Here is a 26,582-nt window from a genome sequence, read left to right on the forward strand (position 1 = left end):
ATTTTGAAAATGCTGGCAAATGTGCAAAATTACATTTCCAAATCAAAGAAACATCTCAGAACCCAGGAAATGTGACTTTATAGTATTTTATTTGCTATCTCGAGTATAGACATTTAAAGTCCAGCCCATTTCACCTATTTTTAAATATATATTGTCCATGCTTAGACTTTTGAAAAATACTAATTTTACTTCAGAGAATATGCATTCTCTGCATTTTTCATATTAATTCACTACTTTGTGTAAAAAAGAAATTTAATTATCATGTATTCATTTTCCTATTCTCCATTCATAAATATCGAAGAATTTTGTAGTAGGATGAGTTCTCATATGATCAGGTGCTCACCCTGTCTCTGTTTTCACATCTGCCCACACTGGCTAATGGGCATTTCAGATAGAAAATGCTTTCCCATGTTGACCTGAAATCTAAACTCTGCAACTAAATCCAGTGATCTTAAACTCTTACGTTGAATTACAGGAAATACAGGTTTTCTTTAAGCATTTCTACCGCCTGGCTGCTCTTTCCCACCCCAGTGGGGAATATGAATTAGCATGCAAGTTAATTTAATATATTCCTCGAATACTGTAGAACATCAAAATAAATACAAAGTTTATTTTCTATTATTTCTGCAACTGTATCTCTTATTTGCAAACATGTTTCACGTCATTTCTCCCTCATTACCTGGTTTATATAAAATATTCTACATACAGCCATCACTCTCAACTTGTTACTTGGCACAAATCTCTTCTACTGACACACAATGAGTGCACATTACAGTAAACCAGTCAATGTCTTAATGATGTAAACATTTACCTTTCATGTACCTGGGCAATGACCCAAACAACAAGCCTCTATCCTTTGAATGTTTTTAAAAGTTAAAAGTATTGCCCACGAGGGGATTTTCCATTTTCATTATATTCTCTTAGAATCCGAGAGTAAAGTTAAGTCCCGACTAGAGTGACCTGTGTAGTGCCTATGATGTCTTTTCTTATGTTCTAGTGATGGGTGATGGGAAGTATATCTTGGCCCCATTGGATTAAGTTTCTACAGTCCTCTGCTGCTCCCTGCTGGTCATGCTGAGGGCTGACAAAACCTTTCCTAGCAGGACAGAAGAGAAAATAATAAATACAAGTGTAGAGGGGACTCTTCCTGTTTTAATTCTTCTCTAAAATAAATTCATTTTATACTCTGGCATCCTAGAAAATATCTCACATATTATATATACTTCATATTGATTGGCCCAACAGAAAGTACTGTATTCATTGTTAAATAAGATTTTTTTAAAAGAAACATATATGGCTATAAATTTCCCATAAAATGTCTAGGTATAGATGTAAACAATCATGTGTGTGCATATACATATACATGATCACACACATACACATGCATACATATAGTACATACTCCCTTCTCTGTGGTTTTTGGCCGACTTAATGATTTGAATCTCAAAAAGCTAAAAAGGGAAGGGCGAAAGCCACCCAAATACATATAATCAGAATTAGAGCTATAATGAAGACTGAGCCCCAGGGGAAGATGCAAGGACTATGAGACATCCACTTGGGAATGAGCAGGAATTGTAGGAACACAGGCAAAAGGTAAAAGAATCGCTACACGCTGTGTATTGGGTAGGCAGACGAAGAAACTGATTGAGGATTAATGTCACTGAAAACGGACTAAAGAAAAAACTTCAGGAGGATGAAGAAGAAAGGCAAGAAGGCCAGGCTCTCTGTGGGCAGCAGGAAGACAGAGCGGAGATCAACTGTGTTAACAATGTGGTTTTTGGCAGCAGAACCCAGCCAGCTGTCTCTCTCCTCCAGTTCAAGCCACCACCGCAAAGGCCATTCGTAGTGGGAGGGGCTGCTGCACATCTTAGCGGATTAGTTATTCTCCTGTTGATCTCTTATTTTTGTTTGTTTTCTGCGTTTCCTAAATGATTATCTCTGGAGGTGGGGCCTTCATCTGCTTAGGATTCTTTTTAAGACATGTGTTAACGGTTAAATATTTATGTCAACTGACAGGGAGGCAGTCCCTGTGTTATACATGGTCTGGGCTAAGGCAGTGGAGCAGGTCCTGCAGCTTAGTGGAACTTTAATTTCTGTTTGTTAACTAGGAAACGAAAACTGAAAATAGCCAAACTCCTTGTTTTGTTCGTTTCAATCCCTTGTCTGCAGAGCGAGGGAAGCCCTAACGGTCACGATGTTGGACCATCAAGGACGGCAGCTGTAGCCGTGTCACTGATGCACTCTCGACAGGTCAGAGAGAACTCAGAACTAGCGTTTGCAAGCTACCAATGCAGTATGTGGCGGACACAATCCCGATTTAAATTAGGCCTAGAATTTTCTAAAGAGAGACAATGCCCATTACATTTAATGTGGTCAGGGGAGGAAGAATGGGAAGCTGCTGTATTTTGATTGCTCAGCTTTCTTATTTCATCTACAGCTGATCCTGGAACAATACGGGTTTGAACTGCATGGATCCACTTATAGGAAGATTTTTTTTTTTCCAATAAGCACTGTAAATGCATTTTCTCTTTCTTACGATTCTCTTAATAACATTATTTTCTCTAGATCACTTATGTAAGAATACAGCATATACCATATAAAATATGTGCTAATGAACTGTTTGTGTTACCAATAAGGCTCCCAGTCAACCATAGGCTATTAGTAGTTGAATTTGGGCGGAATCAAAAGTTATACGAGGATTTTTGACGGTGAGGGTGATTGTGCTCCTGGCTCCCATGTTGTTCAAGGGTCAGCTGTATTATCAATGTAATGTGATGGGAATATTGTCTTTACTCCTGGCCTACATTAAGAAAGAGGTATGGAAGTCACAGTGAATGGAGTTCCTATGATTAGAAATGATGAGGAGATATTAATAACCATGTACTAAAGACGTTACTTAAAATGAGCACAAACATGGTCTAGATAGAACAATAACTAGCTATGTCATGCTTGGAGAAAAGATGGAACAATTCAGAGAACACACCACTAACGGAAATGGTATTTATCATAAATGATCATGTTAGTTTTCAAAGTGCTGCATGGTTGATATCTTTTAGGTTTTCTGCTTTGAGAAACCTTTAAGAAGATGAAACACTTAAATTTTAGGAACAGCACATCCCCTCTGGTGACGGAAGAAAGTAAAAAATATGGGCCCACATTTTGGCAGAGTCTCTACTGTGCAGTTAGAAAGCACCAAAGTTAGGAAGGCAAGATGAACAAAAGGTCTCGATTTGCAAGTGAAGCAGCCTTTGGAAAGCAGACTTCAACCTGATTAAATCTTACCATTGTCTACAGAAATTCCAAGCACACTTGATATCTTTCTCACACTGAAAACACAGAAAAAGTCACTTTGTTATTGGCTTTTCCACACCCTCACAAATTGATTCACCGGCTTTATGGTTTCACAGCAGTTAAACATACATTCTAAGCTGGAATGTCAGAATGTGGACGCTGATCAATTACATGCGTGGGATCAGGGCGAACAACATCTGTCCCAGATGTTCTCAGACATTACGGGAGGGGGGGGGGGCGAAGGGGGAAATCAATGATAAATTGGTGACAGGCAATGAATCCGAATGTTAAATTAAAAATATCATAGAATGTTTGGCTATTGAACCTGCCAAATTTTGCTTTAAAAACACAACCAGAGAGGTTGGGCCAAGGGGCTAGCACTTTTAGGTCTGGCGTCGTAGTTGACCGTGGTCCACATTGTGTCATTCTCCGAGGAAGGGAACTGCGCCTTGAGCTCTTCATCCTACTTGCTCTGAGCTGGAAGAAAAGTCAGGTTGGTGATGTGGTGTGTGGTGTGGCCTGGGGCTCTCCCCTCTGAGCTGTCACATGAGATGGCTGGCTGTTACGATGGTATGTCATGGGACTTACTGTGGTTAAAAGTGAGAGAGTTATCCAGGCTGCCCAGCTGCTGCAATCTGGCATGCATCATTCCTGTTCTGTTATGGGAAACAGGCAATGTCTGAGACTTTCGATCATGAACTATGGGTCCCAACCCTTCCTGGTTCCTGCAACATGAGTGAAATGGGATAGAAGCAAAAGTTAGACTTGTTACACTGCAGAGAGACCGGGAGCGTTAGTGAGGCGAAGACACAGCGGAGAGCAGACGGGCCACGCGAGAACCAAGCACAGAGAGCCTGTCTGTGAGCCAGAGACACACAGGGCTCACAGCAAAGCACCAATGACGACGGAGAAGCGAAAACCAAGCCAAAGCAGAGAACTTTTCAGTTTTAGAAAGTACTTTAGAGATGCTACTTAAAAAGAAAAAAAATGGAGCCCAGCCAGTATGGCTCAGTGGTTGAGCATCGACCCATGCAGCAAGAGGTCACCGGTTCGATTCCCAGTAGAGGGCGTACAGGAGGCAGCTGACTGATGATGTTTCTCTCTCATTGATGTTTCTATCTCTCTCTCCCTCTCCCTTCCTGTCTCTCTAAAAAATCAATTAAAAAAACATTAAAAATATTTTTAAAAAAGAAAAAAATTGAGCACCAGTCAACATGGTGCTAAAGTTAGCGTTCCGACAACTGCCAAAGCACCACAAATCTTTTTAAATTATATGTGCTATTAAAGAGCAAAAAAACTTTTTTAAATTAAAATAATGCATTGGAAGAAACAGAGAACAAACATGCAATGGGAAGGATTATATGAAGCAGTTTTAACACCTTTATTCTTACCCAGGCAGGAAGGAGAAGAGCCACACACTTTGTTAAACTTGTCAGCAGTCAAGTAAAGAAAATAGAAAAGTGATCTGGGTTAGCAATCAAACAGCTAAATTCCTGTTGTGTACCACCACCAGAGCAGATGAAAAATGAGACCCGTGCCGGGATGACGCCTATCCCCATCCCTTAGCCAGCCGTGTCCCTCACTGTGTTATCGTGTGGAGTAGAACAGGGCATGCATGGGGTATCATCGGGCAGCATGCTGCTGGGTGATTTCAAGGTGACACAATGAGAAGGCGCAGGACTCATTAAACCAGACCACCGTGAACAGCAAACACTGATGACGTTTAAATCACCGCTCGGAATCGTTTTCCCATGCAGCGGAGACCGTGGTGATTTTCTACAAAGCATGGTGTGTCTTTCCACAGAGCACGTGACAAAGCACCGCACCCCAGCCCTCCACTGTCCCCTGCTCATCCATTTTTAAGGTGGTCAAAAGATGCATACTTTTATATGCAAGTATATACAAGGTACTTATGACATTGGAGGATTTTCTTTTAAAAAATCAAATGTGTAGTCACTGAAAAGTGAGTTAACAGTTTCACAAAACCCAATTTTAAAATATTTTGTTGGGGCAGAAAAATGTCAGCTTCCCACATTCACCATGTTCGGCTCTGAGGCATTTTATTCTATTTTGCACATTTTCCTAATGTCATCTTGTGACGTAGGTCACAGTGAGTGCAGGAAGGGTGGGAAGCTTGCCTGGTTCAGTGCCTTTTTGTTACAAATACACTGCCCATCTCCACGGGACAAAGTCAAAGGGGATCTATTGTCTATGGATACCTTGTGTATACTTGCATTTGGTACTCAAAATCTCAAATGTAAAAATTACTGTTATGATAAAAATAAAAGAATTAAGATTAGAGAACTTTAAGTGCCAACCTATTTCTATTAAAAATAGAAAATATTATAGGAGGAAAGCATAAAATATTCTCTCTAAATTTGGCCTTTTTAAAAGAAAACATATACTTTTACTTAACATAAAATGTAATTCTGAAAATTTCTCAAATATCCCAAGAACAATATTAACATAAAAAGCAAAATTTTCATGCAGACAGAAAACATATTAAAAATCTCTTTCCTATTTCATTGCTACTAAACAAAATTATAGGTAAGAGAAAATAACTCAATTACAACTAAATTTTAAAGATTTTCTTAAAACAAATGTTTACTGATAATTAAACTATTAAAAACAATAGCATTAGAAAAATATGATATTTAGACCAGGACCCCATAAGTACATTATCACAGAACACACAGCATAGAATAGAGCACAGACACACTGAATGGCTACAGGGCAGGGGTAAGAACTTGGTAACAACAAGATGTGCTCCGGGAAATACCTCCCAAGAAGGAGCTGCCTGGGTACCCGTCAGCCATGAGTTTCTAGCTCTCCCCAAACTCAGTGCAGAACCAAGCGTTTATTGTGGGACAGGGCAGTGTGGGTTTATGATACTCCACACAGGGTTCTGGTTGGGTAAAAACAAAAGGCACGGGTAGCTTACTTAGAAGTAGAGGAGAAAAGGCTCAATTTTAGAGTTTTTGTGCAAGTCCAAACACATTTGAGATGGACTGAAAACATTCTCTCATTAAGGAAAAGGAATGTGTTAGATGAGAAATTGTCTTTGAAGTTGGAAGACGGAATGGTTCAACCAAAAAAAAACCACCACAAAAAACCTTTGAAAGTAAAACTGGTAAAGAGAAATATTTGGGGAAGGAGAAAAGAGCCAGAAGACACGTCAAGAGGAAGTGGGAGAGGAGAAAAAGAAGACAGAAGGAACAGGACATGAGGGAGAACTTGGAAGCAAGGCTAGAAGTGTAGCAACAGGCCACGAAGGAGGATCTTTCCAAGAGATATGCATGAGAAAAACGAAACAGAAGGAATGTAGGCGAAAGATGCAAACAGATTTTATGATCGCAATCCAAAGACCTGCCAACTGCCTTCATGGCTGTTTATGAGAATCCCAACTGCCAATCACCACAGATGACAATTCCCACACATTCAGATCCAAGTAATACAGAAAATGACATAATACTTGAAACTGAAACCCCCACAGTACCTGGCTATATATCGCTTCCCCATGTACTGGAACTGGTGCAAGCAGACTCTGCAGACAGGATGAAAGATTATCAGGGAAACACGAAGATAAAATTATTTTCAATGCATTGTTTTATTTAAGCCCATCAACAATAACACATTCAATAAATTCTTACTAGCCCAGTGGTTGGCAAACTGCGGCTCGGCAAACCGTGGCTCACGGGCCACATGGGGCTCTTTGGCCCCTTCAGTGTGGCTCTTCCACAAAATACCGGCTCTTCCAGAAAATACCGACTTCTGCGCATGGGCCGCGAAGTTTCAATCGCACTGAACGTGCGTGCTGCACGTGGTATTTTGTGGAAGAGCCACACTCAAGGGGCCAAAGAGCCGCATGTGGCTTGCGAGCCATGGTTTGCTGACCACGGTACTAGTCCCTTACTTCAGGTTGTCAGAAATTCTCTGGAAGGCCCCTCTAAACCAAGATAAAATTTCTAACCTGCAAAGGAGGCCCCATATTATGCTGCTGCCAGAATTGTAGTGGGCGGTGTAAGCCACACAGAAGAAAGGCTTAGGACCCATAGGACTGTCCATCCACTCAGGGTTCAGATGTTGACCCAGGCAGTGTGCCTTAGAAACCACCATGGAAACTGTATGCCCTACTGCACTGCTCTGAGTTGCTTATCCGTGCTCATTCAAATCTATGTAAGGAGCTCTCTCTTTTGGCTTAAGTAAATAGACTGGCCCCTTACAGACATCATCTTTTGTTTTGTTTTAATATACCCACAATATTGATTTTTTAAAAAGCATATAATAAGAGGCAGTTAAAATAATGTCCAGTAAGTTCTTCTGATGCTGAATTTCGTCTCACCAAGTGACAACTCCCACCTTTAATCATCAGAGAGAACAGTCATGAGACTATGAACCAAACGCACAAAGCTCAGAGCACCATAGGGTTCCAACTGAGTTTGTGCAAATTCATTTGGCCGTGAATCAGGACCCCACTAACAAACATAAAACTACTTATAGTTATGATTTACCCAATGATTATGAATAATGACAGTACTGCAGAAATAATTTTTTACTGCAGAAACAGTAATGTGTTTGACTGTGGGTGTTGCCTGAGACCTGCTGAGGTCTTATGGAGTTTACTCTATATGCAAATTTTTCAAAAATCCAAAAAATTCTGAATTTGGAAAATCATCTGGCCCCAGCAGTTTTGGATAATGGATTGTGGATTCGTGTAATGATCTTAAAGAAAACCAGAAACTTAAACTAAAGAGAAAAAATGAGATAACATATGTAATATGTAAGATTTTACTTATCTTACATTTAAAAATTATAGCAATTTTTCTATCTCAGTTTCTGCATCTATTTGAGATAGGTTAGACTCAACTTAATGCAGCATCCACCCAACTCAGCTAATACATTTTCTATTATTTTATTAAAATGGCTTATACTCAAGAGTACTAGTAGTTACCTCTTATAACAACCTCATGTCTAATAATTTAAGGTTGGTCACTGACCACTGAGTCATAAGCTCATGAGAGCAGGTGCTGGGATCAGGTCCAGGAGAAATAGCTTAAGAGTATGGATATGAATATCTGCATTCCTGGTTCAACTACACAGTATTCTTCACACCTCTTCACTGGCCAGGAAAAATCAAGAGGCAATTAACAAAACAAAACTACTCACTCAGATATTGTAAAAAAGTCCATAAGTTCAGATGTTGAAGCCTTGTTCCAATACGTAAACAACGCATCTAGAAAGTAAACATTTATCAGGTCAGAATCATGATGCGCATTCTGTACATTATGAGATGGGATGAGATCTCAGAGTATAGGCCTCCATACCCTGCCCCCTTTTACAGCTAATCAGAGGACAAACCACAGTGACCCATCTGGATAACACATACAACGGGCTTATTCAATCTAAAGAAGCTATGTTTGAACCTTGAAGTTTAATGTCTTTGTACATCATCTAGTGCTATCCTATATAATAAAAGCCCAATATGATAAGTGTCTGATTGTCTGGTTCAACCAATCAAAGCATAATATGCTAATGATACGCTAAGGCTGCTCAACAGTTGCTGTGATGTGCACTGACCAACAGGGGGCAGACAGTTGACTGGTCAACCAGTTGCTATGATGTGCCACCAGGGGGCAGACACTCCGACCAGTAGGTTAGCTTGCTGCTGGGGTCTGGCCAATGGGGACGGAGGGAGCCAGGCGGGACATGCCCTGGAGCCCTCCTACGGTCCCTCCCCGGCCCCAATCGTGCTCTCGCAATCCAGGACCCCCGGGACCCCTCGGGGATGTCAGAAAGCTGGTTTCAGACCAATGGCGGAACGACTGGTCACTATGACGTGCACTGACCACGGGGGCGAGGGTGGGGGGGGGGGTGTCAGATGTTCAACACAGGAGCTGCCCCCTGGTGGTCAGTGTGCTCCCACAGGGGGACTGCCATTCAGCCAGAAGCCAGGCTCACGGCTGGCGAGTGCAGCAGTGGTGGCAGGAGCCTTTCAGTCAGACATCCCCCGAGGGCTCCTGGACTGGGAGAGGGCACAGGTCAGGCTGAGGGACCCCCCACCCCCACCCCCCAAGTGCATGAATTTTGGCATCGGGCCTCCACACACACATGGAAGCATGCATACTATACTACACACACTGTTTTGTCCTTTCTGAGTTTTAATTCAACAATATGGCCTAGATCTATCTCAATGTTTTTCAAGCTGCATAACTGATTTAGCCAGGCTCTTACTGATAGACACTTACTTGTTTAACCCCTAATCTTATGCTATTATGAATTGTGCTTCAACGAATATCCTTTTGCATGGGTCTTTGCACACCTGTCCAACTATGTCTACAGGACAAATTCTTAGATGTGAAATAGCTCTGTCAAATGGTATGTGCATTTTCAACTTCCACAGATCCTGCTAAATAGACTTCCAAACAAGCAGTGCCTGCTTCCCCACACAATGCTACACTGTACTCTTAATGAAGAACCCACACTTACTCTTCATTGAGACCACCTGTATATTGTAATTAAGGCAAATTCTACAAATTTAATTGCAGGAGGTATGTTCTGTGTATGACCCTTAACCATTAGCACACTCCACAGACTGTTATCATTTGATAGTTAAATATTTTTACATTCTTACAGTATTTTACATTGAGGTTCAGAAACAGGTGAAGAGATTTCTCTCTGAGACATTGATTTGGGAGCCTGAGGTTGAGTGAGAAGGTGGCTGTAGAGATGCCGATGGCGCAGGAAGATGCATGGCCTTGGACTGTTCCTCTACATTGTCAGGAACAGGGACATACGGGGAAGCCAGGGGATATAGATTGAGAATCTGTTATGTGCAGGCACTGTGCCAGGAGGTCTCATGATGTCACATACAGTATACCATCAAATTCTCACCACAATCAGAGGCAGAGAGTTCCAATTTACAGAGAAGCTAATGAAGGCTCAGGGAAGTTAAGTTATTCTCCAATTTAGTACACCTGATTTTAAAAGCCGTATTTGGCCTATTGGGCCAGTGACAAGGGTGGGTCAGGGAGCTTCCATTTTTCAGGGGTTTTGAGTTTAGATTCCAGAGTGACAGACTCTGGTTATTTGAACCTGGTCATCCTGGTGTTGTGAGAACCCAGGGAGCCAAGTGAGTGCTGGTGGGCCTCTCCAGGTCAACTTGCAGACATGTGTGGCCAGTCAGTGGCCAGGCTACTGGCTGAGAAGAGGGGGAAGAGCAAGCCAAGCTCCATGAAGAAGGGAGGAGGCACAAGAAGGTGCAGAGCATGAGGGCCCAGCATGTGGAAGGTACTCGTTAAGTGTGGAATAAAGGAAAGAATAGACACAGAGTTACAATCGATTTTGGTTGTCTGTCGGGTCAACTATGCTGAAGAGTATTTCTCCCCTACCCCATTCCATACACGAAAATCCATTCTCGGTAGCTAAGCTTTAAATGTGAAAATTTAAATAATAGAGCTTTTAAAGAAAATATAGGAGAATATCTTCATGATCCTAGAGACAGTTGAAGATTTCTGAAACATGACACACAAAAAACTCTAATTATAAAGGAAAGAAATGAATAACTTCAGGTAATTTAAAAAATACTATAAAACTCTTTTGAAGAGGTTGTTGTACCTTAAAATCTGTGCATGGCCTTCCAAAGGGCCGACTTTAAAGGATAACTTTCACTTGGATGCAAAATTTCTGGTATTTGTCTTTAAAAAGCAGTTATGTTATAAACCATATTTATTATTTGAAACTTAAAATATTTTAAAAAATCTTTCAACATAGGAAAAATAGGATCATAGCTGGCTAAAAGTCACTACCATAATAGAAAGTTTAGAACTTTTGACTTAATGAAAAGAATTTCAACTTTATAACCCAAATATCAGAATAAGTGCCCAGTGCTCATATCAGAATAAGTGCCCAGTGCTCTTGCATTTGGTCATCAAAGAAAATCTTGTTTGTTCTTTTTTTAACTAGTTATTTAAAGGTAACAAACTGACAGAAGAATGAAATAATCCAGTCCTGAAGCACTTTAAGGACAGGTATGCTGTTCCTAACATCTGAGTTGTAAGATCAGGCTGTATTGCTGCTAAAATGGAAGCTTGTTATAAAAGGAACACCCTGGCCATTATGGCTTAGTTGTTAGAGCATCAGCCCACAGACCTACGAGTCTCAGGGCTGATTCCTGGTCAAGGGCATGTGCCTGGATTTCAGGTTCGCTCCCTGCCTCTGAAGGGGCACGTGCGTGAGGCAACCAATCAATGTATCTCTCTCACACCAGTGTTCCCCTCTCTCTCTCTCTCTCTCTCTCTCTCTCTCTCTCTCTCTCCCTCTCTCTCTCTCCTCCCTTCCTCCTCTCCGCTCTCTCTGAAGAGCAATGGAAAAACTATCCTCAGGAGAGGATATTTCAATAACATGATTTGCTTCCGGTAAAGCCAGCAATGTCGCACACTCTAAATGGAAGAGATGCTGAGGTTCCCCAACACTGTATTTTCTAATTCAAGAAACAGACTAATAAAGTTGTGCAAGTTGCCAGTATGTTTGTTTAAACAATGACATTTAAAACAAAATAAAAAAGCTGCTTTGCTTCTCTGCAGCTGCCTCCTTTAGTTAAGATGGTAGGTCTGAGTTCAACATAAATGTATAAAATAGTCCCATTCACATTTTAGGACTCATTTTCTAGAATAAAATAATAAAAATACTTTTCCAAATTAAGACTTTTATTCCTACTCCATTTAGAAAATCAACATGTATTTCAAACAAGGAGGAAAATTGTTTTAAATCCTTATATCCTTTCAACCAATTATAATCTTTAAAAAATAACCCAAACATCGAAACAAGGAAAGTAAAGCAGATATCTCCATTTTTACCTACCATCAGACATGCTTTTCAAGATGTAGAGGAAACACATCAGCAGGCTCTTAATCTCAGACTGGTCCAGTTTGTCACAGCGAACCATGGCATTCCCCAAAGTGCCACTCTGTTGGTGCTAAAGAAAGGAAATACGGGTGGGTTTTTCTCCTTCAACAGCAGGTAACACAAAATCAGCTTCACTTTTCTACCTTGGAAGAGAAAGGTTCTTAGAATTGAGGCCAATCATTCCGACTGGAAGGTATAGATAATTTGTCAACACACATCAGGCGCCTTCCCTGAATACACACAAGTGCTGCTCCACACAAGCTCTGGCTTGTCTCCCGCGCACACTCTCCTAAGGGACAAGCCAGAGGCGCCAGCCTTTCCAACTGGATGACCATCGTTGAGTTACCAGCTTAGCTCTGAAATGCCAAGTCAAACCTCATGCAGAAAAGCAGGAATGAGGATTCAGACGACACTGCAGGACCAACCACATCCTCAGGAAAGTGTCCGTGGCTGAGACAGCAGAAGTCTATGGTGCTGCTGAGTACCAGCCACAAAGGCCTGGGGCTGAGTTGCTGCCATTCAGTTACCTCCTGGGGCACCCTTGGGGAAAACCATGGGCAGGCGCCCGGCAGGAAAACCTGGGGTCACCTCAGCACAGCACTGCCAAAGACCCTAAGCTGATGAGGTCACTCCATCATCAGCTTAGCTCAACACCGCAAACGCCAGAAAACTCAGGATGCAGGGCGAGGGCCGTTTTGCCACTAGACAGCAGGTTCACAAGTTCAAAAGGTTCACATAAAAAAAAAAAAAGAACAAGAATCACATCTCATGATAAAAACACAGAAGATTTAAAAATCCTCAAAGTTACATTTCCAACTGAAGTCAGGGAAATTTTTTTGCCAAATACCAAAGCAGAAAGATTAGTGAAAAACTCTCTCTCATTCAAGGTATTAGTGGGCAATTGAGAAAAAAAAATATGATAAATAGGTCTAATTCATAACATCCATGAATATTTGTAGTCAAGAAAGAAATATGGGAGCTGTTAGTGGCAAAACCGGGGTGCAGATGCATCACCTGGCCCACCCACTTCCTCAGAGCCGCTGGGAGGACTCCGTGCTTCCTGCAGCGGGAGGGAAGGTGCCGCAGGCAAGGTTTCCTCTAGCAGAGGCGGGATGGTGAGAAGGGAGAAGTCCACAGTGACCCGGTGTTTCCTGGCTGACGGGCAGCTCTCCTCCTCCTCCTCCTCCTGGCCAGCGCTGCGTATGACGCAGGCGGAGTGCCTCCTGAGCAGCTTCTCCCTCTACACGCGAAGGCATGTCAGGGTCAAGGGAGAAGTTCGACAGGTCATGACACACCCCACACTGCGATGCACACACCTCTACATACAGCAGTTACGGACAGCCATGTCAATGCCAGCCACGGAAACGCGCGATGAGATGACAAACCTGGTGCCGAGGAAGGATGTGTCCCATGTTTCTGAGAGCTAGGAATACATCCCTAAATGGTTCACATGTTTAGTCAACGTACATGTGCTTGCCTATACCTTGAAATAAATTTAAGTGAGACCAACCTGTCACGGTCTCACGTTTAAATCCAAGCTTTATCTATTCCCACAAAGTCCCAAATAGTCTGAGCCTTAGTCATTTCAAGACAGAAGGTTTAATATGAGGAAGATCTGCTGGGCTGGGGTTGGACAGTGTGAAAAAGTGATTTGAAATGAAGCCTTACCCTGGAATCACCTGTATGGTCAATTAATCTTTTCTGGAGCTGGCTTTGGAACCAATGCCTGTGTGCATGGACAGCTGTGTTATAAATGGTGTTCTCCGGCATACAGACCACAGGGGTTCTAAATGAGTGGCATTCTGATTTCCCTAGCTGTCCAACCTGCCAGAACCACTTGCCAAACTGTAAACACTGCCCGAATCTGGTATTCTGGAAACAGGAAGCAGGGGGTTCCAGGGAATGGGCCCCATTCTTAGTTACTACTCTGACGATCTACTCCAGATTAACTGAGGTTTTTGTAGGGTTTTTTTGTTTTGTTTTGTTTTAAAGGTCACACAATGAACACTAGAACATGAAGTATGTTTACTTTGGGCTAAATCTATTTGTTATAAGAAACACATTATCTGAAAAGAAATTACCTTATCCAGGGAATTGCTCTTCTCAATATTCCTTTCTAGAAAGCTGTTCCCTGAATCGGTGCTAATGAGGGATCCTCTCGAATCAGCATTTTTCACACTGTTGATGTTTGGAGTCGAAGTTGTATACGGAGAAGCTAAACGAGAATTAAGCCAAGAACAAAGTTTAGGTGAGACAGAACAAAGTACAGATAAGCACTAAACAAAGAAAAATTACTTTTACGGCACTTATTTTTTTTCTGTTAGGCATTTGGCCCAAGAGTTGCATTCAATCACCTATCAAGTAGATAAAAACAAACTTTAATCAGAAACATTCAGCCATAGCTACCAATTCACTTATGAGAAACCACCTTTGATGGCAGAGACTAAAGGAGCACATACTGTTTCAGAATGGGGTAGAATGAAGAATTTAAAACATATTTAAAAGATAAAACCACCTACAACTATTAAATAAAAAATAAAATTAAATCATGCAGCACACCCACCGTGTTCAAACTGTGTGCTGAGGTGCCCTAGAAAACTTAGAGGGGTGTCCTGGGATAGTTTACATTTTCAAGGAAAACACAACGATACTTGACATCTGTCGGAAACTGTAGTTTCAACATTAGGTCATGCCACATGCCTTTCGATGATGTCATATATTTGTGAAGGGGGTATTTTTGGCGGCTGCTATGATAAAAAGCAAGTACTGGGCAAAAATCAATGTGGAACAAAATGAGGAGGACTATGAGCAACCTGATTCAAAACTGGAGAAGCTGGGCGGTGCCCAACAGACACACACATCCCATTAGTAAGAGCTGTGGTTTTTAAAAATAATACAAATGGTTTTCTTTAAATTTATGGATATTTTTTCAAATGCCTACTAAGCTGTTAGCATATAAGTACTTAGGTTACTTGGTCCTAAGTACTTAACAAACAGAACTATTAGGTGTTTTTTTTTTGGTCTGAGGACCCCATGAAAAAATTACTGTGACAATATGAGTGATGTGAACTGAGGATTTGTGGGAAGCTCTGCAATAAACAGTGACAAGCAGACAGGAAATCTAACTTGGATGTAAAATTCGTGACATCCGATAAAAAACAGCATTTGAAAGCAGAAATCAGCACCCGCCACGGTGCTGTGCAATTTTTCAATGTGACTGATCGACTTCCTGCTTAGATAAGATGTGCGTAAATCACATAATTAAAACTGACTCTGAGACTTGTACATCCTGTGCTGAACCAAAACGCACGCCTCCATCGGAAAGGCCTGGCTGGCTGTGCAGGGGCACGAGGAGCCTTTTGGCACCACTCGAGCAAGCTGTAAGCACGGTCTCCCACGCCCAAGCTGAGGATGCCTCTACCTGGTACCTCACAATGGGCTGGCCATCTCAGGTTTCAGCATGGGAACTAGCTGCCATGGACTAAGACACTTCTAAATGAATCCCTCCCCCGACCTAACACTCGGGTTTATCCACCACCATCCCCGAAACCGATTCAGTGTATTAAAACCAAGAAGAGAAGAGCCAGAGGAATGAAATGATGTAAGTGAAGGATGGAACATGTGACCCCCTGGCCACAGGCGGCTCCCCAGAATAGAAACGATGTGACTGATTGTCACAAGGAGCAGGTGAAACCCTATGAAAAAACTATGAGCCTTTTTCTATAGTGAGAGAGAAAAGAAACACACATTATGACCAAATTATAATTATAGTCCTCCTGATATACTTGGGCTTCATAGATAATGTAGAACCCAGAACTCGGGAGAAAGAGGTCCTCAGTAAAATTAGGTCCTAAATTCTCGGAGTTTTAGGCTCAATTCCAGAACTACCGTCCTAATCTGAGGAAAACAGATGGAAATGCAATAAATCAAAATCAACACGCTTAGTAGAATTATGTTCCTATATGTTATGTGTGTGTGTTTACACTTTATATCCTGGCCCAGTGCATAACTTTTAAAAATCTTACACAACATGTAAGTAAAATAAAAAGAGGTGTAGTCCACCTCTCTCCCTCTATACAGACATCCCAGGGCAATACACTGAGTAGGTGATAAAAGGAACCCTGAGCCTAAGAAGGTATGCCTTTTAAAACCTCAGAGAGTCTGTATCCAGCAATAAATCAGTTTTAGAATTTTCATGCAGCATGTTTCAAAGACATCAACAAACACTGCTGAAGGAGCATTCTCAATATTCATGGAAACAGGATTTCTTCTAAATGGAAAAGTAAGGAGAAAGTCTGCTCTTAAAGGATAGGCACTAGATCTAAAGTTAACTGCAAACTTCTTGATGACTAAAAGAAGAGCTGCGAAAGCTACCAGAAAACAACTGGTAAACCCAGTTCATAGGGGGGGCTTCCCTGAAAGGCATTCCTTGGGAACAAGAATTTAAATCTTTAAAGATGGGGGATGGGGGATAGATAAAGCCTGGGTTTAAATAGGTCTGTTGTGGTGAATTCCTATGAAAAGTGGATTCAGGTCTTGAAATGCAAGAAAAAGTGAAAAGACACTAAATCAGTAACTTCACCATGAGCACAGAGTACTGAAGGCCATTTATGCCATTTGAGTCATGTTGAAGACACCCAATGGTTCATCTTTACATGCTCAGTGCATCCCAAACCTAACAAGGTGCATGGGGAACTGGTGAATAAAGTCAGAGTCAAAACAACACTCATTCTAATCTGACCATTCCCACAGTTCCATGTAAGTGAAAGATGGAACAAGAATCCTACAGAGTACTGGTCAGAGAATTAAAATTTCAACCCACTCCTAGGCCCTAGGAAACTGAGAGTATATCACAAAGCATTAATAATGCTAAAGAACTGTGCTTATTATAATAGCAGTCAGATGTTAACACTATGCCTACCACGCCAAGCACTGCGCATATCGTATTAGCTCTTTATCCCTCACCGTGACTCTGTTTTGGAGATGTGGACACTGGGTAAAGAGACGAGAGATACTGCTTGTGGTGATTAGTAAACGGTGGAGTCTGGATCCAACACATCTGTCTGACTTAAAGCCACTTCTGTGAACCACCACAGACAAGACCCTCTGGAGAGAGCCCCTTCTCCAGCCTGGAGCAGCGGCTGGTGTGCGAGCAGAGCAAGGCACAGACAGAGTGGAGGTCCCAGGAGAATGGCTGACGGGAACACTGTGTGCAGGCTCTGCTCTGTGTGCATGAATTAACGCATTTACTCTCTGACGCCAAATGAGATTAAGTGTAACTATGAAAAACATACATGAACATAAGTAAGAATAAGGATTGGTATTGGTATTGTAGGATAAATTCCAGCATTAATATGAGGTTCCCGGTTCTATATTCTGCCCAGATTCATCACCCACATGAAACAGCATGTTAACAAGAACAACACAAAATGAAAGGACATAACCTCAGAATGAACAACAGTCCTGCAGATCACTCAGCTAAAGGACTGCCCTTCATCCTGCCCTGAGAGTTAGTCCCGTTACTGGGTGGTCTAAGCACTCGCCATGGCAAGACGTTTCATTTATTCCCAGTGTGGTATATGAGAAAGGGATAAAGACAGGCCAGGAATGTGTCTGTGACAATTCTGTATATTTTTGTATCATTTTCTGTATGAAGGAGCTGGCACGGGGGCTCAATTGTTCAGAATATTAACAAGTACATTTCTCAGGCATTTTCTTTTGGAGAAACGACTCCATTTGGATCTTGATTTCTGCCATCTGTTTTCCTCCTCATGGGGGCTGCTCTTACATTATTTCAGATAGAAATATATCCCAGGAAAAGAAGATTTAGAAAACCACTCTCAGGAACGCTCTCTAGCCATAAACCACTCGCCCCTGCAGAAATTATTGTCACATTTCATCTAAATTGCTAACACTACAAATAAATCCTACCACTCCTCTCGCACGCACCTGCAGAGATTTTCCTCTTCTAAAAGCAGAAACACTCCAATTTACAGATTTAAAGTGATAAATTAACGTAGGCATTAACAAAAAGCCAACAGTACGAATACGTGATCAAGTGCACCAAATTCAGAATTCATGAGACGCTGGGATCTCTTTTCCAGTGCGGAGGTGAGGGGGTTCAATCATTAACTATCAAAACCAGGAAAACAATATTCAAAGCAGAAACGCAGACTTCAGAGTACTAATCTGAAAGCTCACTAACGACTGGATTAAAGACACCTTCGGAATTAAACCAGAGTGAAGCCCAGGAGGGCGCCGAGCATTACCGATGCCAGAGATGGCGCCAAAGAGGTCTTTGTGCAGGCTGTTGTCCAAGGTGTTTCCAGACTTCTGTGGTGTCACCAACGGGTTCACAGCGGGCAAAGTGAGTGTCTCCTCTTTCGCAGTCTGCCAAAGGGGAGAAAGAGAAAAAATAATCAAAGACGATTTAAAAAGAGTCACCAGCTGATCTTGAAAGTGTGAGGGCAGGTTTTAGAACAAGACGGCACAGCCTGACAAGTGACATGTGCCCGAGTGGGAGGAGCAGCCACACGGGACCCCAGAGAGGGAGGGAGGTGGCGGGTGGACCACGGAAAGAGCAGGGAGAAGGGAGCACAGACTATTTAATGGGGGCGAGGGGCAGAGAAGTCTTGGTCCAGGTGTCCGCTAGATGACAAAGTGGCAAGATTACCATCTGAGCTGGTTGAGGGGTCCAGAATGAAGAGGAAAAGGAAATTGCTGAACTCTGCCCAAATGAATGGCAGGTGGCTTCCAATTAAAAAGCTTTGAGATAATTTCTGGGATCACCCTTCAGTGAACTTAATTTCCAATCTACAGATTTAAAATGATAAATTAACTTAAGCATTTTTAAATGAATGGACGAAGATAATATAAATTAAGATGGTCAGTTCTTGGCGGTGGGGCCTGGACTCTCTGACATCCGGCTTGACTTTCTAATTTTACAGACAGAGACTTTAGCCCAAAGAGGTGGCTTTTCAAAGACTGCCTTGTATATTATAATCAGAACTGTATATTACAATCAGGGCTAGCACTGAGCTTTCATACCACACAGGTTAGATACAGGGGTGGGCAAACTTTTTGACTCAAGGGCCACAATGGATTCTTAAACTGGACCGGAGGGCCGGAACAAAAGCATGGATGGAGTGTTTGTGTGAACTAATATAAATTCAAAGTAAACATCATTACAGGTTTACTGACCTCCATCTTAGTCAGAAATGCAATTTACTAAGTACTGTGTATTATTATTGTTTTAGTGGCACAAAGAGAGAACAGGTATGTACTGGGTTGAATTGGGTCACTTCCAAGTTCATATCCATCCAGAACCTCGGAATGTGATCTTATGTGGAAATGTATTAAGATTTAAGGCGAGACGAGGTCCCTAAATACAATCCATCACTGGTGTCCTTATAAGAAAAGGAGAGGACACCAGGCACCAGAGACACCGACACACCAGGGAGGAGGCCACGCAAAGATGGATTAAGGCCAGAATGATGCGGCCACCAGCCAAAGGCCACGGGATTTCAGGAACCACCAGACGCTAGGAGAGAGGCAGGGCTCAGACTCTCCACCCGGAGCCTCCAGAGGAACCCACCCTGCTGACACCGTGATTTTGGATGTATGGCCTCCTGACTGTGAGAGAGTAAATTTCTGTTGCTTTGGGCCACCCAGTCGGTGGCACTGTGTCAGGGCAGCCATAGGAAACAGGCTCGGGCTGTGCATATGTGCATATGCTCACGTACACTGCCGGGGTTCACGGGGAAGGGCGACACCTCTCTCACGTTGATCCGCTGGACATTTTCAATCAGCAGACCAAACAGGGGCAGGTAGAGCGTGGCTATCCGTGCTTGATGGCTCTGAAACAAAGACACACAGCACATGTTTACCCCAAGGTCTGAGCCGGCACTAGCCGCCTTCCTGTAAAGACCACCATGAGATTTTACTGCACAAACAGGGAAAAGTCTTAATGCTGTTGCATGAATTTTATAATTGGCTACTTTCTTTATAGTACTTAAAATAAAGGCCATTTATCAATTCATGTTTTCTTCCATCGGGGACCCCTCACCCTGGAAGCGTATCTGTCATCAAACGAATGCTTTATCAGCAGGTTCTTGAGCACGCTGATGGCGATGAGCCGGACCTCCCGGAACTCCTGGAGGGCGGTCCCCACCTCCCTCAGTAGCAGGCCCACCAAGAAGTGGTTTCTGCAGAACTCATCGGTTAACGAGTAGTCGAGCTGGAGATCTGAAATGAGGACAGACACTGCTTTAGTTAGCCAGAATCTGCCGCTCTTTGAATAAAATAAAAACCAAACCCCACCCTCTACATTCAGCCCACTCTGGGTGTGGCTTCCAATGGGAAAAGCTTGATTATCTAAAACACTGCTCTACTTCCTAACACCCAGGGCTCTTATATGAAAACAAAATTTAAATACAGATAATTGCACTGGATTTTTATTTTCAAGCATATTACACCTATATAATTCAGTAAGTGAATAGTTTTAGTGCCAATTTTTATAATATAGAACAACATATATTATGATACAAATGTAATATTGTTATTGACATGAAGTTAAAAAAGTTATCGTGCTAATGACAGTCTTATACGAGAGTGGTCTATGGATAACAAATATGTAATTAAAGAAAATAAATGTACATGGTTTATTTAAGTGTTCTTTACTAAATGAGTTTACTTACCCATTTCCTAGTCATTAATGCCTACGTATGCCCATTAAAATCCAATGTGTTTAAAATGAACAAGTTAGCATATAACCTATGTATTCTGCTATCACTAAATGAAGAACTTATTTAATGCAGAATTTAAAAAATATACTCTTAATACTTCTGCACCTCTAAAGGTGAATAAACTAAAACAAAAGGGACAAAACACCAACCCAGACTCATAAATCATCAGCAGGCTAAATGACAACACTAAAAGCTCGTCTGGAAAAGAGATAGAAGCAAATGTGAAATCTCCTCAGACAGGGCAAATAAAAGCAGCCAAGCATCACTCAGAAGCTGAAACACACCTTTTCAGTAAGCTGCAGCAAGATTTTAATTCTCATCCTTAATCTATTATCAGAGGAAAATCTATTGACCCCTCCTTTGACTTTAGTTTCATATGAGTTACTCCTAAACCTATCCAAAATACTAACCCAAGCCCTATGAAACCCTTTAGCAGAAGCAAGACAAAGATTATTTGTCTTTTCAGAATAAACATGTCCACTCTTTACATTAAGCCCCATATATCCAAATGATAGTTCACAGCTTAAATTCACAAAACCCCTTAGAACAGCCGTGGACAAACTACGGCCCGCGGGCCGGATCCGGCCCGTTTGAAATGAATAAAACTAAAAAAAAAAAAAAAAAGACCGTACCCTTTTATGTAATGATGTTTACTTTGAATTTATATTAGTTCACACAAACACTCCATCCATGCTTTTGTTCCGGCCCTCCGGTCCAGTTTAAGAACCCATTGTGGCCCTCGAGTCAAAAAGTTTGCCCACCCCTGCCTTAGAAGAAACCTATGGGTTAACTGTGTGTGTGTGTGTGTGTGTGTGTGTGTGTGTGTGTGTGTGTCAGTGAAAAGGTAGAGAGGAAGGGGAGAGATAAAAAACACTCATTCCTGTCAATGTAAGGTGAACTACCTATAGGTGACCCACACCTATCTTCCTGGGCAGTCGCTCTTGTCACCAAATACCCAGCACTCCACTGTGAGTTTGTGCCAATCTGCTGGGCACCTGAAGGGTTTCCACTTTGCTCAGTTCTGCAGGATAAGCAATTGGACCTGCTGGGCCAGAGCGGAAGGCAGGCATCAGCACACGGTCCCTGCCCAACCATTGGGTCTGAAGAGCTGCCCTGACAGGGGAAAGGAAAAGACAGTCACGGTCCCCAAGTCCGGGGGGGCTGGCAACAGACTGTGAGGTGAGGGAGGGTGTGACGAGGCTTGAAGTGCAGGATGGAGAACAGTTAATTCCAGTTGGGTGCTGGGAGAGGGTGAGGAGGGGACCTGTCAGGCACCATGAAGGAGGTGCTGAGTGACTGGCTGGGGAGGCCGATGAGGACTCCCCCAGGGAGGTGGCTATTTGAGGTGGAGGGGGTGTTGGGGGTAGGCGTGTCACAGTTGAGGAGCTGGGTGTAGCAAGTGTGTCTGAAATAAGGGACTAGTGGGAAGCGAGACCAGACAGCTGGCAGGGTGGGATCAGGGGATGCTGAGTAACCGGCTGCTACCTCGGCCCAGAATGTTTTCCCCAGGTGTATGCACGGGCCCCTCACTTTCATCAGATTACCATTTCCTGGTCACCCTATCTCAAATGTCACCCCGTTTCACAACCCCTTTTCTTGCTTTGTTTTTCTCTCTTAGCAATTATCACTCTCTACCATTCTATATATAAATCTCCCTTAGGTAAAACAGCCAGGGATTATCATCCTTGTGTGGATGAAAAAGGGGTCCTAGGGAAGTAACTTCACAGGGTGATCTGATCACAAATTCCCAGGCCATGGTGGGTAGTGATGCCCCAGGCATATCACTATTTGAGTAAAAGGTTTATTTTTGTCTTAAGCAAGACCTATTGTTTTTGTGCATCTAGATTACATTCCTTCAAAATAAGAGTAACTACCCTCAAAAAAAGCACATATTCTTGTTAATTATCCTATAATCTCATTCCCACCTTGCTTTCTCCCACCTTCAGGGAATCTTCCTTAGGTTCCCTTCTTAATAATTCAAAATGCATAAAGGAAGCTGCTGACTGCCATTCCAAGAAGTGTTTGAGGTCTTGCTTCTTGGCAATTGTCATCAGTTTGGCTCAAATAAAATCTTACAAAACATCTTCACAGGTTCAGACATTTGTACATGGATACTTGTCCACAACTGTATCCTGAGGCTAAACATAGTTGGTGCTGGATAAATATTTGGTGAACCCCTGAATGGCCAACTCTAGGGCCACAATCCCTCTTCTCATTCCTTCAAAATCAGTCTGAGTCTGTTTGGGGGGAAGGTATTTATGTCTCTGAATGAATGCCTTTGTGTATTTCTCTCTGAATTTCAGAGTCGGTTGATTTAGGTGTTATTAATAGTTTGATGGCATCCTTCCACTTTCTTCTTTCCTTCAGCATAAATAATCCTGAACACATACAGGCACTGAACCTAGTAAAGATCACCCGACAGACCTGGCAGGCTTCATTGATTTATTCAGTGAAGATAAAGAAATCAACGTGAGCTGAACTGAAAGAGGATACAGGACAATGAGTACAGACCCAACATGCAAACGTAACAGCATGTGGAAAGCCATGTGGCTTGTGACTTCGGCTACTGCCACCACGATGGACAAGGTCTGTGAAAATGGTGGAGTCATACACTTTTGGAGTGAGCAGGCTCTTTGTTTTACCCAGGAGCAAAAAGCAAGATGCCTCCCTGGGATGTTACAGCAACGTCTCAGCAACAGTGAGAAGACATTCACTGGTTTATCATGAGTTAAGAACTGACCGAAGTATATGAGAAATGCCTGGATGAATAGCATGTGCAAGCATTTCAGCAATCACTTGCATTCTTTATCTATTAAAGGAGGAAAATGCAAGACAGCAAGCGTCACACCCCACACCTACCTACAGGAGTGTCATTTGACTCCACAGCTGGTGAAAGAAAAGCTAATTCATGAGAAAAAAGGAAAAGTGAAACAAATAAAAATAAACTACAGTAAGTAAAATGGATTTCTAGTGTTTAAGCAAAGGAATGTTTCAATGAAAAAGAGTTACACTAACATGATATAGTCTGGTAAGTTTCCGGAAAAGTAAGTTCCCATAGAACATTTTATCAATATTTTAAAATGGAAATTTCACTAGAAAAATTTTTTTTAAAAATTCTAATGTCATGTTGGATTCAGTTCTCTCATCGTATTAAAAATAAATGACTCTAATAGTGAAAAAGCTAAGTAAATAAATATAAAGGTAAGATTACCTTGGTATCTTTGAATTCTGCCTTTTCCAAAGGGCATTGGTAAATTCAATGGGATATAGTGTTCATGATTGCACACCACACGGAGAAATTCAAACTTGTATTCAAAGAGGGTCTGCAGGGAAAAAATATGTTTAGTCCTAAGTTAAATACCTCACTGGATACTTTATCCAGCATCCTAAAAGGCCCGTAAGAAATAACAGACCCAGTCTTTAGCTTCTTGACCTTCTTGGAACAGCAAGCGCTGTGCTATTTTAGATTTCAGAATGACTGCAGGGATTTGTTTGAAAATTGAGAACACATTTCATTAAATGATGTTCTCCACTGACTTTTAGGGCATTTATGATTTATGCTCCTCCTACTTCAATAAAGGATTCCAGGCAGCTTACAGTTATAGACACAGACTGAATACAATCAAAAAGCTGAGTGAGAGAAAAGGCCTCGGTCACTTCTATTACCTTGCTGAATAAACTGTGACTCCCAACACGCATACTTTCAGTTTTGCAGTGAAGTCATTTCACGTGTTTATGAGAAAATCAAATAGATATGTTTATTTCACATTTGGAGTTCCTGTGTCCCTAACATCTCACACATTAATGCGAATGAGTGCTATTTAGTATCTTCAAGAGGGGAGTGAGTCGTGCCTCTGGGACTGAAAGAAAATTCTGATGTGAACCAAGAGAAACAGGTGAGTTTCTGGAAGTGAGTCAGCGAGAAAAAAAGAACAGGGTGTGACACACACACTACCTTCGGGTCTCCAGGAGCAAAGCAGCTGGTGTAGTTGTTGATCTGCTTGAAGACGAAGCCCCGGTCCATGAAGGTGAAACATCTCTGTGGACAAAACAACCCATAATGTCAAGTATCTAGGCCCAAACTTTTTGGAAAGTTGGGTTCTAACCTGTCTTTACTGTTAATAAGTCTGTCCTTCAGCATACAAACATGCCATTGATGCTGACTGAGCAACTAACTGTGAACTACTACATACTAGTTATTCCTCTAGAAAGGACATTTCAGTCACTTGGCAGACGCCCTCTCGCCTGGCGCTCCCCACCTTGATGAAGACAGCAAGGCTATGATTCGCATTCTTAGATGCCTCTGGGTTATCTCGAAATTTCTGAGTGATGTGTGGCATCAGCATATTCACAACCGTTTCCACTGCATGATGATAGGACGCAGGAAATCTCTGGTTTCGTAATACCTGGAAAGAATTGAGAGCGAACATTTATTAGTTTTTAAGTTGCAACCCTTTGGGGGAAATATCTCATCTGTGAGTCCATTTAAATAACCCAGCATTCTAATCTTATTTATCTGGAATTAGATGAGTTATTCTTTCTTCTCTCAAGGCACTGTACAAGTATTCTAATCCTCCAAAGAGGTTCGGTGGATTAGACCTGAGGTTTCAGACTTGGGCGAGATAAAGACCTGCCTGGAGATGCTGACAGAAATGTGGAGATGTGCCTGCAGTCAGACGCTGATCAGGAGCTGCGCTTTTACCCAGTACTTCTGGTGGTTCTAGCCTGTACCTCTCAGGGAGCCCTTCAGAAAACACCGCACGCATTAGGTTTAAGCTTCAAGTATTCAAGCTGCCAAGACCAGTTGAAACTGCTTGGAAGCAGTCCTCTTCGAATTAATTTTAAATTCTAATTTTTCCCTACCGGGAATGCTTACCTAAGAAATCACAATCAGACCATTCAACAATTAGCTACCACTTGCTGTAGATCTTTGACATGTCAGGAACTGCACTAGACATTTTCATGTACTTTTCATTGAATTATTATAAGATCCCTTATGAGTTTAAACCTCAGTTCACAGAGGGTCAGGTTAAGCAAATGTGTCCTCAGTCACACACCTATCACCTAACAAAGATTCAAATCCAGATCAACCATAAGGAAACAGTCAGGTATTGCATGCTGAAAAGTCGCTGTATTAGTCAATACTGTCCTAACTAAAAGTGGGACAACCGGATATTGTATGCCGCCTGGTGTGGTGCAGTAGTGCACGAAGCATCCTTGGCAAAAAGCAAATCAAACCTGCATGGGGCTGAGCCTCTAGATATCACTACAAGTTCACAGGAAAGAGGGGATACAGAACCATGTCACAGAAAACTGTGACATTACCATCAGCCAAATCTAGACTGTGGGAAACTCTGATAAACTTTGTGGAACAGAACCCCTATAACTAGCTTGGACTTTCATGTGGAAGAAATAAACTTTTTTCTTAGGTTACTGTTATTTTAGATCTCTGTCACGTGGCTGAACCCTCGGCCCTGAAGCTTAAGATATCCCAAGCATAACTCATCATGTCCTGTCTTTCCTGGTAAACCATGTCCTAATTATCTCTCAAAAGCTCCATTCTTCTATGCTCTCAAACGTAATATCTAAGTGCCCCCCACCCACCCCCCCGAAAAAACCCGACTTTACTATGTTCTGTCTAAA

At 42.1% G+C, this 26,582-nt stretch overlaps 1 protein-coding gene across 13 annotated transcripts in view; it reads right to left on the minus strand.

Moving 5' to 3' along the window:
• Positions 1 to 26,582, minus strand: part of DOCK9 (dedicator of cytokinesis 9) — a 154,227-nt gene that overhangs the window by 38,755 nt on the left and 88,890 nt on the right. For 4 of the 13 annotated variants that reach the window (XM_023764192.1, XM_023764189.1, XM_023764188.1 and 1 more), the window contains exons 28-39: positions 25,199 to 25,345; positions 24,895 to 24,978; positions 24,151 to 24,262; positions 23,799 to 23,840; positions 20,261 to 20,439; positions 19,938 to 20,051; positions 18,465 to 18,585; positions 14,277 to 14,410; positions 12,151 to 12,265; positions 8,458 to 8,524; positions 6,788 to 6,835; positions 3,880 to 4,016 (exon numbers count right to left, since the gene is read on the minus strand). In XM_023764192.1, coding sequence (XP_023619960.1) covers positions 3,880 to 4,016; positions 6,788 to 6,835; positions 8,458 to 8,524; positions 12,151 to 12,265; positions 14,277 to 14,410; positions 18,465 to 18,585; positions 19,938 to 20,051; positions 20,261 to 20,439; positions 23,799 to 23,840; positions 24,151 to 24,262; positions 24,895 to 24,978; positions 25,199 to 25,345 — 1,300 coding nt within the window. Of the gene's footprint in view, positions 1 to 3,282; positions 3,327 to 3,879; positions 4,017 to 6,787; positions 6,836 to 8,457; positions 8,525 to 12,150; positions 12,266 to 14,276; positions 14,411 to 18,464; positions 18,586 to 19,937; positions 20,052 to 20,260; positions 20,440 to 23,798; positions 23,841 to 24,150; positions 24,263 to 24,894; positions 24,979 to 25,198; positions 25,346 to 26,582 lie in introns of all 13 variants that reach the window. The other 9 variants (XM_014466081.2, XM_023764190.1, XM_014466082.2 and 6 more) reach the window with 5 other exon arrangements.

The sequence above is a fragment of the Myotis lucifugus genome, unplaced genomic scaffold (assembly GCF_000147115.1).
Source record: "Myotis lucifugus unplaced genomic scaffold, Myoluc2.0 scaffold_320, whole genome shotgun sequence".
NCBI classification, from domain to species: domain Eukaryota; kingdom Metazoa; phylum Chordata; class Mammalia; order Chiroptera; family Vespertilionidae; genus Myotis; species Myotis lucifugus.